Source organism: Corvus brachyrhynchos, unplaced genomic scaffold (assembly GCF_000691975.1).
Source record: "Corvus brachyrhynchos isolate BGI_N302 unplaced genomic scaffold, ASM69197v1 scaffold555, whole genome shotgun sequence".
In the NCBI taxonomy this organism is placed as follows: Eukaryota; Metazoa; Chordata; class Aves; order Passeriformes; family Corvidae; genus Corvus; species Corvus brachyrhynchos.
In genome coordinates this window covers 633,434-647,638 of record NW_008238357.1, presented here as the reverse complement: position 1 = coordinate 647,638, position 14,205 = coordinate 633,434, and the positions used below count along the sequence as shown (strand labels likewise).

The window sequence follows — 14,205 nt, the reverse complement described above, 5'->3', positions numbered from 1 at the left end:
AGGGAAGGGAAGGGAAGGGAAGGGAAGGGAAGGGAAGGGAAGGGAAGGGAAGGGAAGGGAAGGGAAGGGAAGGGAAGGGAAGGGAAGTATCCCGGGGACTCAGGAGCCAAAGTATTTTACTGTTCCTCTGTGTTTGTTACAGGGAAATTGTAAAGCCCAGCTCTACTTCAGGCCCAGAGCCCCAGGGACTTGCAACCTTCCAACAGATCCCACTGGGGCTTGGAAGGGCAAGAGCAGCCAGAGAGTGCAGCCCCCTCTTGTGCTTGTTGGAAAGGGATTTCGAGGCATTCCCAGGGTTGCAGTTGTTAACCGTGGGGCTGGACAGCCCAGGGCAGCAGTTGGTACCTTGTCATCGGGGCGGCTGGAGGCCACGCAGTTCTGGGCATAAGTCATGACAGAGTCAATCAGGCCGGGGTAATTCCTCATGGTCTGGCGCCCCATGTCTGCAGAGCTCAGGTTCCTGAGGAAGCCGTCGAGGAGCATGACAGGGGACAAGGAGGAGAGAGGGTGAGTTGGGCTCTGTTCTGGCTATGGTTGTCACTGAATTCAGGGATTTTTTGGCAGGTTCAGCAAGGCTGAAGAACTGCTCCCATTCTGGAGGCCTTTGGTGGGACTGCACCAGTGCACAGCTCTCTTGTTGCTCTTTAGGACTGGTTTCACCTGGAACATGTCGTGTAAGGAGCTCTGCATAGAAGACACCCTCCTAGGGACAGTCACCAGCAGGAGGTTGCCTCAGAGGCTCTGCATGTGCCGCTAGACAGACTCTGTCTCCTGAGAGGAGTTTCCAAAGGGAACACTGGCCAAAGACCATCTGGGGTTGTTGTGATCATCAGGAAGGTGCACAGGGCTGTAAGCACAGACCTAGTCATGGTCAGCAGCAATGTCTGTGGGAAATGGGGTGGAGAGGCTAGAGAGGAGCAGTGGCTCTGACCAGAGGGACTGACCCATCTGTGAGGCTGAAATGGGTTCCTGGACACCGGCGGCTGCCAGGACAGGGGAGTTTTTCCAGTAACAGGATATGGGTTTTGTTGTTTTGTTCTGATTTTTTTTTCTTCCCTATTTTATTGCCTTATAGCTTGCAAATGAAAAACAAAGAGAGGTTGGCAGTGGTTGTGAGGTATTCACTGCAGGCGTTCCAGAACTGGATCTGATGTTCACTGTGATTTGCAGCCTCCTCATTAACATGGATTCATCTGCAATCCAGAAATGCTTGAGCAGCAATGGCTCGGGCCCAGGGCAAACCCAGGGCTGTTCTCATCCCTGTGTTCTGATGTGGCAGGGCAGTGACTCAGAGCAGTCCTGGCTCAGCCCCAGGAGCCGGGGCTCCGGATCCATCTCCCAGCTTCGCTCACTCTGCCTGCTCCCCAGTCCTGCTCCCTCGCTGACCTGCAGCTCGCAGTCTTCTTGGGGGTGTTGGGCACTGCTGCCACAGGCTGGGATCAGTCTCAGGAGGCAGAGCCTACTTTCAGTTAAACTCCACAGCGTTTTTACAAGCTGTTGCCATTGTCTTTCCCTCATTTTAATGGGATATTTTATGGTGTTGGTAGGTTGGGATGGCCTTAAAGCAGAGCACTCATACCCGCTGTACCCCACACATCCCTGCCTTCCAGGACAGGGAAGGAGGGAGCAGCACTCCCTATCTCCCAGACACAGTTCCCAGCCACTGAAGCCGATGGTATCAGGTCTCCAAAGGCCCTGCCATGATCAGCCTCTCGTTTCATAAGCAGCCCCAGCTCCTGCGAGCTGCATGTCTGGGAAGGGCGCGGCCGGCGCTGCCTCCCTCAGGGAGAGCTTCCCTTGATGAAAGTACCTCATTATACAGGGCAGGTTTTTGGCCCCACTTGTTTCCATTGAGACAAGGAGCTCACATCCAAGTGGAGGAGGAAGGTAGCAGAAACAGCAAGTCAGGACGAAGATCCTCTACAAAAGGGCTCTGGTTTCCCGTGAACAAAATAAACTACTCTGGGCTCAGCTGCACCTCCTGTTTTGTAGCTGAGTCTCCTGATGAAGTGAGCCAGGAAAAGTCCAGGACAATGGGACTGCTCTGTGCTAAAACAGTTATCAAAAGAAGTGGGAAAATGCTTGTTTTCCCCACATAGAGAAGTCTGTCTTTTTGACACCTAGACCCTAAACCAGTTTTCTCTGGAAGTTTGTTTTCTCTGGAAGCCTCAAAACTCTAAAGGCAAAATCTGTCCAGTTTCCTGGTCTGAGCTTAACACTGATGGGTTTCAGTGGTGCACAAAACAACTTACATATTATCTGAGAAGAGACTTAGCAAGAATAAAATTATTAAAAATAAAAAGCTACTAGAAAAGTATTTTACATGTAATTTTTTTCTGCACCTTCTCTTAGTCAGGAAAACTTTCTTAAGGAGAATTTTTCATTAACACAATTGTAATGAGCATGAATTCAGCTCATTGTAAGAGGATTTAGATGGCTTCAGCTTTTGCCCACAGACACAAGTTGCAGTCAGTCCCTCCCTGGTGACTCACCTCAAACACCCTGTGGCATTGAAGAACACTTCTGGGTCGATAATTTCTCGTGTCCTGTTGCAACTGCCATCAGACCAGCCCGAGAAAGGGATGATAACACAGTCTGTCAGCACAGGCAGAGCCTCCTGTATCAACTCTTCTTTTAGTTCATCAGTGGAGGAGAGGTTCCAGAGCAGTCCTAGGAAGGAGGTGGGAAACAAGCTCAAGCACAGGGTCATGTGCATGAGGGACTTTGTTTAGGTCGGGGTGATTCCAGCACCAAAATCCTCCTTCCCTTCACCCCTCTCAGCTGAGGGTGCAGAGACTGCCTGAAACCCCAGTCCCTGTCCACCCCTATGGGAGACAGGTAGGATGGGTCCATGTGGAGGTGGGCATTTAAGCATCCTCCTTCCTCCCAAAATTGCTGTTTATTGCCCTTGTTTATTGGCATCTCTCCAGGGATCTTGGAAAGGCTTGCACATAAAACCCGGGACACAGCTGAGGGTGACCTGCACCAAAAACCTCCCATCGATTCCTCAGGCAAAGGTGAGGCACCAGTGAGAGAACCCAGCTCACCCTACTGGGGTTGGCAGCTCCCCTGGCCCTCCCTGGGGACAGCACGGGGGCCAGGGTGCAGGGAGGCATGGGAATGGCAGGGTGACCATAACTGGAGGGGGACCTGGGGCAGGGGCTTCCCCAGCGGGCACTTAGGAAGTGAGGAACCCTTATGCAACATGGAAGGGCCAGGACCCCTCTGCCTTCTGATTTAGGTGCAAGAGGAGCATAAACCCCCCTCTCTGTGCTAGGCAATCACCAGGGCTACGGACCCCAGGCAAGGGGAGCCTGGGCCCTGCCGGGGCTGAGCAGGCTCCGGGTACCTGTGAGCTGTTTCTGAATCTCAGTGTTCCCCGTCCTGCGGAGGAGGCTCACGCACTCCCTGATCCCATTCTGCCGCCGGGTTTCGATCTTGTTGGTGGGGTTCTTGAACACCAGGTTCCGGAGGGCTCCGGCTGCTGCCCGCTGCACGTTCTGGTTCTGGCTGCGGAGCAGCTCCACGAGCTTGGCAATGCCCCCCAGCCGATAGACCTGGCCAGGAGAGACATGGGAGAGACATGGGACATGAGCATGGAGCACCGGGACAGACAGGGGACAGACAGGGGACAGAGAGGGGACAGACAGGGGACAGACACCTGCCACAAGCACGGCACCAGGACAGACATGTACCATCAGCACAGGGCACAGGGCACTGCTGGGACAGGGACACTCAGAACTGCCCCAGCAGTGCCAGGGGTCAGACAGTCCATCCTGGGGGAGCTGGAGAAGCAGAGCTGCCAGGGAATGATGGCCAGAGATGACAAGTCTGGCTCAGGCCATAGGTCACAAGCACAAATGACCTGAGGCCTGAACCAGAACCTCCTTCTGGCCTGGAGGTTGGAGCCAAAAGCTTAAACAGCAGGAGTGGCTGTCCGTGAGTAATGGCCATGGACAGAGTCCTCTGCTGATGGAAATGTGCTCCTGCAAACTTTCACCCACCTCCACAGTTTGCACCAGGTGGAAATGTTGCCCTGCCTATGTGCAGAGGCCATTTATATCCACCTAGTGACATGCTGTGGTCATTTATCTGCACCCTGAGATCACAGGCTGAGCTCAGAGGGATGGTCATGGCCAGTGTCACCACCCTCGAGGTCAGCCAGAGGCAGTGGAGGGAGCCCAGACCTGCAGGACAGCACACACAGCACACGGAGCCTTGAAGGCAAATCCCTGCAGCTGAGCTCTCCAAATGCTGAGTGTTCCTGCTGTGGGACGTGCTCTGCACCGGCCGTGATCCCGCCCCGAGCCCATCTTGGCACAAACACCCCCTCGGCTGAGGTTTGCTGACAATGGACAATGAATGAGCAGCTTTCAGGAGGGAAGGAAAACAAGCGTGTGCTGGGATGAGTCACAGAACTGCTCTGGCACATCCTTCTGGGAAGGATGGGACAGCCCAGTGCTCAGAGAGGGCTTGCAACGGTAACAAAGGGTGTGGCCACCCCACAGTTGGCCACGTGAACGTGGGCTGGGCACCTGCACTCATCCAGGCGCAGCCAGGGCACAGGGACACAGCCCCACACCGGGCCAGCACTTCCAGCTCCACTGTTGTGTCAGGACAGGGAAAGCCACCTCCAAAGGGTTGGCATCTCAATAAATCCAGGGTGGGGATAAACTTTGGTGACATCCTTGCTGCAGCAGATCCTTCAGGCTGCCTCCTTTGCTGCATGTTGGCAAAGGAGTTGAGGAGTAAGAGCATCAGAAGAATAACCTGTGCTGTAAGAAGGGCTTCTCTGTGATCAAGCATCACAGGATCACAGAATGGTTTGGGTTGGAAGAGACCTTAAAACTCATCCTGTACCCCCCGGGAATATTCCTGTCTGATGGGAAACTCTGCATCCCACACGGAGGAAGCACAGTGACAGCCAGCCTGGGCTTGCCATCGTTGTCATAGAGACCCTGGAATCGCAGCTCTCCCTGGGATTTACATGGATCATTGAATCCCAGAATGGGTTGGGATGGAAGGGAATTTAAATCCCATCCAGTCCCACCCCTGCCATGGGCAGGGACACCTTCCACTAGCCCAGGTTACTCCAAGCCCCGTCCAATCTGGCCTCGGACACTTCCAGGATGGGGCAGCCACTACTATAGATGTGCAAAATCATCTTAGTACACGATCATTAATTGACCCATTGGTTCAGGTGGCTGAAATAGTCTGGAAAAGGGCTGTGAAAAAGGCTGGCAAAGGGCTGCAGAGTCACTGAGCAATGCCCCACAAAGCTCACAGTGGGACTTGAGGCAGCTTTGTCTGGCTCTGACTCTGCAGCTCTGAGATAGTGAAAGATTGATGTGGAATTGGGTGCAGTTGCCCCCCAGGAGAGGACACTGGATGGCAGCTTCCACACTGCCAAACCCCATCACCCTGTGCCATGGCAGCTCGTGGTGACAACAGGAACACTCTCTCTGCTAGCCAGAAATTATTCAGGTGTTAAACCCTGACCAACTGCTGCTGTGAGAAAGTGGCCATTAATAGCTGAAAAATCTACTTAATTAATACTTGAGCCTGACTAATGAGGTATAAATCACCCTCATGAAAACCAAGGGAATGTATGGATCCCTGGCACTTAGGAAAACCAGTCCCACCCCTCTCTTGTGCCATCAGGTGTGGCAGCAGAGCACTGGAGGAGTCTCCTCACCTCTTGCTTGGCAGACTCATCCTGGAAGCAGGTGTGCTGCAGGTAGTAAGCCCCCATGGCCTGGTACTTGTCATCGGAGGAGCACAGGAGCTGGATGGCCTTCTGGATGGTCATGGTGCCAGCGTCAATCTCGTCACCACAGATCCTGTGTCAAAGAGAAATATGGAACTGGGTGACTGCTCAGCCAAAACAGCTGTGTCAGGACTGAGAGTCACTGCGGAGGAATCAATGATAAAACATAAACTATTATCACATTGCCACATAGGGCACACACAGTGCACCTCTAGTGGATCTCTCTGCCTCAAAAAAAGAGATGGTAAATGATGGAAAAGACACAGTGAAGAGCACTAAGGGTAATAAATTCCAGATCCAGTCTATTCACAAGCAAAGGAGACAGAAAATGAAAGCTGGGTTGAGGTGGTAGATGTCTGATCATGTCCAAAGGGGAAGTTTAATGAACAGAGACCCAGTTCACTGTTCCCCAAATAAAGGAGTGAATGGACAGGAGTGAAACCATCTGCCAGGTCATGAGGACAAGGTAACACAGGCTGGTGATTTTCTCACAGCATGGGATCCTTTGATGTGAGAGGTGCTGGAAGCAGAAATGTGAGAGCAGTTGATGGTCTCGGGAAGCTCCAGCAGATCCCACAGGAAAAGGCCTGTCTGGAGTGATGGGATGGACAAACAGGCAGTTTATGAAATGCTAATAATAGCTCTGAGACATCCTGCTCCCAGGGGGTGTTCACACTGGCTGTCTCCAAGCTCTTATAAAAGCTGACCACTGTCATCATCCCTGTTAGAGGTAAAGAATGTGCCTGCAACTCCAGAGGAAGGATATGAATTCCTCTGGCTTGGGGCAGGACTCCTCAGGAGAAATACAAACATCTGAAGGTTCTTCCACTTGTTTAGAAACGTGAAGGTCCTGCTCTTTTTGGCTTGTTCTTATTCAGTACCATCTGTGATGTTTTAACCACATAAAATTAGAAAAGGATCCAAACTTTCAGACTGATGAAGGGGGTCTGAACTGCAAAGCTTGTCTGTGCTTCCAGTTATAGAAATTAATGTAATTGGAAGTTCCTGTCTCCTCTCAGCACCCTTGCAGCTGAATCCTGCAGAGGCTGCATGGGGATCTCAGCTCACGGCAGTGGTGGCTGCATTAATTTGCAAAGTCCAGGACTGAGAGTCAAACGCAAGCTCCTGTTTGGTTTTACTGTCAGCAGTGACGGGATACAAATGGGAAAGGCTTCATCAGCAGTGGATGGAATCCAAAAGTGTGAGGGCTTTCCCAGGTCATGGCTATGCCTGGCTGATGTTATCCCCTGGGACTGACAAGGAGTTTTACCTGGAGATCAGGAAATCAGTCCCTGATTGAACCACATTTATTTATACACGTTTTTGCTACATGTCACACCAGGGAGTGACTCTGTAGAGGGGCTGCTCATCTTCAGACAATGCCACAGGCCAACAGCATAGTGATTTTTAATAAGTTCTTTAAATGAACCCACTACATTTGAAGTGTTAAATATCACCACAGGACAGTAGCACTTCCAGGCATGGGATGGACAGAGTTGCTTTGACTGTGCCAAAGAAATGTAAAGAATAAAGGTCTTGAAAGGACACTTGGTCACCACCAGCAGCACTTACAGTGACATAAAACATTCATCCTTATGAACCCAAGGGTTCCCCTCCACACAGCACAGAGCAGTGAATAATTTGCACAGTTCCACAGGGAATTTCACACAAAAGGCAGCATGAAGGACTCTGGTCTCCACTGCCCTCACCGGCATAAAGTTACACCCAGTCTGCATCACTCATTCAAGCACCTGTGGAGTCAGTGGAGAGAAATCAGTGCTTCCAAAAACCACCTTGCCTTTTGTGTCTTGGACATTTTTCCTAGGAAAGGAAGCCCTGCCCTCTGGAGACACTTCTGCCTCTCTTGGTATGCAGGAATGAGAGACAACAGTCTGAGGTTGGACCTTAAGCATTCCATGTTTAAGGCTGGGTGAACCTCATTCCACTTTTATTTCTACACTGCAATAAAACATCTCTTCCTCATAAGACTTTTCATCAGTTTGAACCTCTATCAAAACCTGGCACCAAGGAACTTCCATTAAACTTGCAACAAGAAGACATGAAACTGGAAAGACAAAGTAAACTAGAAATTATGGAGCCCCAGAAATCCTTGGGTTGGATCCAGGATGTGATTTTCTCTCAGGTCTTTTTCATGCTTCTGAGACATAACTGAGCTGAGACCTGGTGGTTCCCACACCAGGGAGAGGCTTCTCCTTTGGGAATTGGGACCTGGACTGGCAGTGTGGGGAGAGAGGCAGATTAGTAAAAATACCAGGTCAGTGGCTGTATGATCATAGTGATTTCTTTTTCTTTATAATTATTAAATCAGATGCACTTTTTCTGAGACAGAAGGATGTCCACTTGGTCCAGCAGCTCAAGGAAGGCAATGTTCTTCACAACCACTCCACAGAGGGCCAATCCCTCCTTCAGCTGGGAAAAACTGGGGATGCAGGTATAGTTCTGTGGGAGAAGATGGGGAAGGTTCCCTTTTCCCTGCTGTCTCCTCAGCAGAAGTTCACAGGCTCAGTCACATTGCCCAGGAAGCAGCAGGGATTTCTCCTACCTGAGAATAAAATCACCCTGGCAAAGCCCAGCAAAGGGGAGATTGTTCCTCAGTCAGGGATATTCCCGACCAGATCCACACAGTGGGAACAACAACCTGCTTCAAGACAAACTCTTGGACTGAGCCATCTCCAGCCTGGGCAATGTGCCTGGTAGGAAGAGCTCCAGAGGTTGTTGCTCCACAGGAAAGCAGCAGGGTAGGAAGAGACCTCAGCTAGAAATGATTCAATGGAGACAAAGATGATCAGATTCTGCAGTGGAAGGGAAACAAATACTGAAGACGATCAGTATCAGAGAAAGGCAAATTCCCTCACGTTTCATGAGCAGATTGTTTTGTGTTAATTCCCATCTAAGTTTCCATCCTGCTTGTTCCAAGTTCCAAGTTTCAAGTTCCAAGAGAGGAGGGAGCGAGAAAACTCTTAACAAATTCTACTGTTCATTAATAGAATCAGAGTAAAGACTCTCAAAACAGTGTTCAGCACATCCCAGCATTTCATCCCAAATAAAAACAAACCAAAATGAAGGTGCCTTTCATCGTATTCGGCTCTGCTTTCACTGCGTGGCTTAGCCCTGAAGAATTAATGTTTTGAGATTGATCACGTTTAATTATCCCAAAAGACAAGAGATAGATCAGGAAACACCCTTGGTACCTTTCCTGACTATTTCAATAACTCCTCTCTTCTCTCTGTTTGCAGTACTTCCAGGGAAGCTGAGCTCAGGAGGGAATGGTTGTAGGGGACACGTTGTCCCTGAGCTTCAGCCACAGCACAGAGACTGCTGCAGCTCAGGGCCAGGGCAGTGCCACATGTGACACTGAGAAATCCCAAAGGGTTGCCCCAGTCTTTACTACCCCCTCCACAGCTGCCAACTGAGGCATCCAAGACCTCTCTGAGAGCAACTCCGAGATGGTACGGATTCCCAGGTGCCTGGAGAGACACTCGCTTCCACGTGGTCTCTAATGAGGGGTTTCAGTCTCTTTCTCCACACACAGAGAACTCCAAAGGGAAGAGCATCCACATCTCCCAACGGGGCCAAAGGTAAGTGTGGGTTTGCAGGTGGCCATTAAAGGCTCCTGATCCAGATCAGCAAACCCTCAGCCAGGGACCGTCTGCAGACACCCAGCTCCCCATTCCATGCTCCCGAAGGAGAACAGCCCCAATCCTTCTCCAGGGGTGGGATGAGTCTGGGCTCTCAGTCATGCCTCCAGCTCAGCCATCTGGGGTTCCCTGAGATCAGCAAGAGGTGTTGGCTTTGTTAGGGGGGAACTCAGGGACCTGTCTCCGAATTCAGCCCTGGTGGCCACTGGGCACCTCAGCTCAGAGAGAGGCATCCCCTGAAGTGGTGTGACCAGCTCAGGCCACTGCAGGGCCACAGACACCACGGCCACCACCTTGTCCAGCCCTGTCTGTCCCGTGTGGCACCTGAAGCACAAAGTACGACAGCTCTAAGCAGAACTAATACAATGTCAGTCCTTGGTGGACACAGCTTTCTTGTACCTCAGGTTCCAGTTGGAGGGGCACAAAACTCCAAATTTCCCAGGAGAATTAAACATCCCATTGTTTGTTACTGCTTCTCATCATCGCTCCCTGATGACCAAGCAGGATGTAGAAACTTTTATCCTGAGTGGGCATAAATAACACCAATAACAACACCAATAACATTGCAACATTAATTTAGCCAAAAGCTGCCTGCTCAGGGTGCTACCCTCTCACCTGGAGCATGCTGCAAGTGCCACCCAGCAGAGGAAATGGCTAAAAGTGGGAAAATATGGTAGTCTCCACCAGCTGCTGAAACCACTGGTGCTGCAGCTTCCAGGGTGAAATGCTGCAGCTCTGAGGGATGTCACAAGAGATCAGGAAGGAGAAGGGTTCTGTGGAGGAGAGGGAGTCCTGGACACCGAGAAGATTCCTCCAGCTCTACCAGATTCCAGAGAGCTGCATTTTGGCAAAACATGAGTGCTGTTTATCGAGAGCAGCCTTTGGGCAGGAGCCACTGAGACAACCCTGAACGTCTGAGCCCAGGCCAAAGGTGCTGAGCTTGGAAATGTTAATCCAGATATGACATAATGATTACCAAGGCTCAAGTCCCTGAGTGGTTTCAGAGAAGTATGTCTGGAATCCCAGAATCACTGAGGTTGGAAAAGACCTCTGAGACCATCGGGTCCACCTGTGGATCCTCACCTTGTCACCCAGCCCAGAGCACTCAGTGCCACATCCAGGTGCTCCTTGGGCACCTCCAGGGATGGGGACTCCACCACCCCCTGGGCAGCCCTCTCCAATGTTTAACAACCCCTTCTGTGAAGAAATTCTTCATGGAAGAACTGGAAGGGACATGAGAAGGTCGCTCACTGAGACATGCTCTCTGCTCACTGATCATGACAACAGGGTTGGGGAGGAGAATAAACTGCATGAGGAGTTTTCAATAGTGTTCAACCTCCTGATCTGGCAAACAGTGCAGAACTCAGATTTCATCACCAGAACCAACAGCATGGGGTGAGCAAACCCTTGCATCATGATTTAGTTTATCAGGGAATCACAGAATGGCTTTTCCTGAGCAACAGTTCAGTGTTACACTGCTCATCAGGCAGAAAAGGGGCTTTGGTCAGAGTTGCTGCTGTAAGAGGGAGACTGTGAGGGATATCAGTTATCAGGGGCAGCTCTTCCCTGTCTCACACAGCCAAAGCCGGTTCAATAAATGGCAGCAATCACATGATCAAGAAGAGCTGCAGAAATTAAATACCTTTGTCACCAAATGCAGAGGGACTGCTCAGCGCAGACAGTTTGACAGTTCTTGCACACTCAGAATTTTGATACCTGCACACCACTTTCACCATCTGAGAACACCCAGTGACCCATTTTTCCTCTCACAGCATCTGGGGAGATCAGATCCACAGCAGAGGAGGCCTGAGAAGCACTGCTCCTGAGCTGGTACTGACACTGTCCATGGGCATTTCAGAGTTTTGTATGACAGACAGACCCACTGGATCACAGGTCCCACTGCAATCCCTCTCACAGCAATGGAAATCACCCCATGGATCACCTCAGAAAGCATGGAAAGCATCCAGCCCTCCCCTGGCTCTTGCAGGCTGTTTGCAAACCTGCAGACAAGATATCCAGCACATCCCTAAACAGGAGATCTGCAGCACAAAAACTGAACACATAATTCTCCATGTCACAAAGGTACAAACTCCACCTGGAGAATGACCAGAATGGAAGAACAGAGCCCCAAACTGGGAACTGGCAGCAGCTGTGACCCAGCTGAGCCCTGTCCCTGCATGTGGAGGTTAATAATGGGGCACCTACAAGCAAAGCTCTCCTTACCCAACATCGGGGGAGCCAAGTGAAGATTGAGATCTCCAGGTGGAGAATCCTCCAGACACAACAGCCCTACACAGCAAGGAGAGCCCAGACTTGGTCCTGACACACCTCTGAAGCCCCTCCCCAACAAAAGCACACTGAGAGCAAGGCCAACGGTGCCCTGCAAGACACTTCTGAGGGCTTAGAGTCATCCAAAAGAGTCATTTTTCCAAAGAGGACAACTCCTTTGTACATCTCCAAAGCTTTAAGGACAGCTACTGTCAACCTTCTCCCCTCTGAGCAGAACTCCTGCACCAGGTGCCCCCTGCACCAGTCCAGCTCTGCAGAGCTTCAGGCAGAGCAGGGGCTGTGCCACAGCCACATCAGATTCACCCAGGGGACACAGCCCCAACTGAGCCCACGACTCAAAAGCCCAGCTTGGAGCCCGACTTGGAGCCCGACGTTTCCACAGCAGAACCAGTTCTGCCAGATGAGCCGTGCCCCAAGCCAGGAGTGTGTAAATGGAGCCACTCCCTAACCAAGGGCAGCCAGAGCTGGAGAGGATCCCTCTCACAACAGCAGCTCTCCTCTCAGAAAATGCCATCATTCTTCAAGTGACCTCTCCAAAGCCACAACCAAGCCCCTGACTGTGGCTTTGGCCAGAGCCTGCCAGGACTAATAGCTCCAAAGCTTTGTCCTCCCTAGGAGAAGGGCATTCTGCCATCCCTCCCACTGCACCTTTCTGCTCTTCAGTCAGAAATTCCCTAAGTCACTTCCAGTTTGTGTAATGTCTCTGGTTCCTGTTCCAGAGGATTTACAGAGCTGCTGACAGCAGCAAGCCAAGGCCACCAGTGCTCGAGGCTGGCCAGGGCTAGTTTGGCATGTGTCAAACATGGAGTAACTGGGCTCATGGGCAGCCAAGGGGTCATGGTAACATTCTAATGGGGCACTGACACCTCTTGGCATCCACGCTCTGGGACACACCCTCCTGCTCAATCCTAAAGGAGGGAGGCTTAGCCAGAGTAACCTGGGACATTCAGATGTGGAAAAGGGCATGGTTTGGCTCACACTGCTGACAGGGAAGGGGATTTTCTCAGTATCTCCATCATTCCTTGGGGAAACAGCTCAACAGTTTCAGGCCTTTGGTGGGAGTTTGACAAAGTCTATGAGTCCTGGTAAACAGCCTCACACTTATCCTGCAGTGTGAAATTTTTCCTTGGGACCAGAGACCACCAGGAATGAGTTTGGGAGCTTTTAGGGTTTGTGTGACAAAATTCCCCCTCTCTCAGGGAGTTGTGAGAGCTTCTGGGCTAGTGCAGAGCAAGTCCTGCGTGATGGTGATGCAGCACGGGAAGTGCAGCAGCCCTGGGGGCTCTTGTGGAAGCTGCAGCCCCTCCTTCTTCAGCTTTCACTGCAATAGGTTCTGCAGTTCAAAACATGCAAAACATGGTCTTCCAAGGCCTCCAGGACTGTGATTTGTGCAGACCAAGTCTCTCCCAAGACTGCAGCAGAGCATGGTTGGTGCTTCAGAGCTGGAGGCAGCTTTCAGCCCCCACCCCTGTAACACCACCCAAACGAGGTGATTGTCAGTGGGAGCTCTGCTGCACTCACAGGTACGTCCTTGGGAGGCTCTGAGCTCACTGCTGTGTTTTACACAGCCGGTGCTTGTAGGCAACATCTACAAGAAGGGATCTGATGCTCAAACATGATGGACCTTCCTCCACCCTTATATAATCCTACCCCAAATGGGACTGGATGCTCTGGACAGGAAGGAATTAAACACCTTCCACTGGCTTCTCTTTCCTGATTAGTCAGATTATTCCAACTAGGATATTTATTTCAATTTATGAGTCTGTTTTTTTCTGGAACCCAAATCAGACCTTTTGGGCAAACAGAGAAGGGGCTGGGTGGAGAGAAGAGAGGGAAACACCACTGCTCAGCAGGCTCTCAGCTCCACTCTGAGTCAGACCCTCAGGAACTGATTCCTTCCAAGACAGGGTTTTTTTGGGGTATGTTTTCTGCCAGACTGAAACAGCAGGACAGCCAGGAGAGACACCCTGACTGCACACCAGGCCTTCTGCTCTTCACCTCCCCGCCCTCATATCACTGTGGGTTGATGCCACCACAGACACTGAGGGATTGTGTTGCCCAACATCACAGAGCTACAGCAGAGATATCTGCACCGAGTCAGCCCTATCAGTTCCCCTCCACAGCCCAGGAAACGAAATAAAGCCCTTAAGAGTGACTCATCTGACCCACTTTGCTGCAGGATGCACCGGTAAGGGCTCTGCAGCGGCTCTAAGGCAGCTCAGGTGCCTGGCTCTGGTGGCCAGAGCTCCCCAGCACCGTCCACGCTCCCTCAGGGGCAGAGCACTTACTTGGAGCTGGACTGGGCCTGTCCATAGACCCCGTCCTGCTTGCAGCTCATCATGGGCTGGGCATAGACCACGTCGGGCTTGTTGCTCGAGGGGCAGGACAGGGCCCGCGCTGGCATTTTTTTACTGGTCCTGCTGGTTCCCTGCTGGGTGCTGCAGCTGCTGTAGATGCTCTGGCGGTTGAGGGTGGCCTTGTGCTCGGCGC

The 14,205-nt window shown here is 51.5% G+C and overlaps 1 protein-coding gene across 1 annotated transcript in view; it reads right to left on the bottom strand.

The window, feature by feature from the left end:
• The window catches only part of PKP1 (plakophilin 1), a 49,539-nt gene that overhangs the window by 15,783 nt on the left and 19,551 nt on the right, over window positions 1-14,205 (bottom strand). Inside the window, exons 4-8 of the mRNA XM_017735510.1 lie at window positions 14,004-14,197; window positions 5,696-5,840; window positions 3,350-3,557; window positions 2,493-2,670; window positions 346-460 (exon numbers count right to left, since the gene is read on the bottom strand). Coding sequence (XP_017590999.1) covers window positions 346-460; window positions 2,493-2,670; window positions 3,350-3,557; window positions 5,696-5,840; window positions 14,004-14,197 — 840 coding nt within the window. The remainder of the gene's footprint in view (window positions 1-345; window positions 461-2,492; window positions 2,671-3,349; window positions 3,558-5,695; window positions 5,841-14,003; window positions 14,198-14,205) is intronic.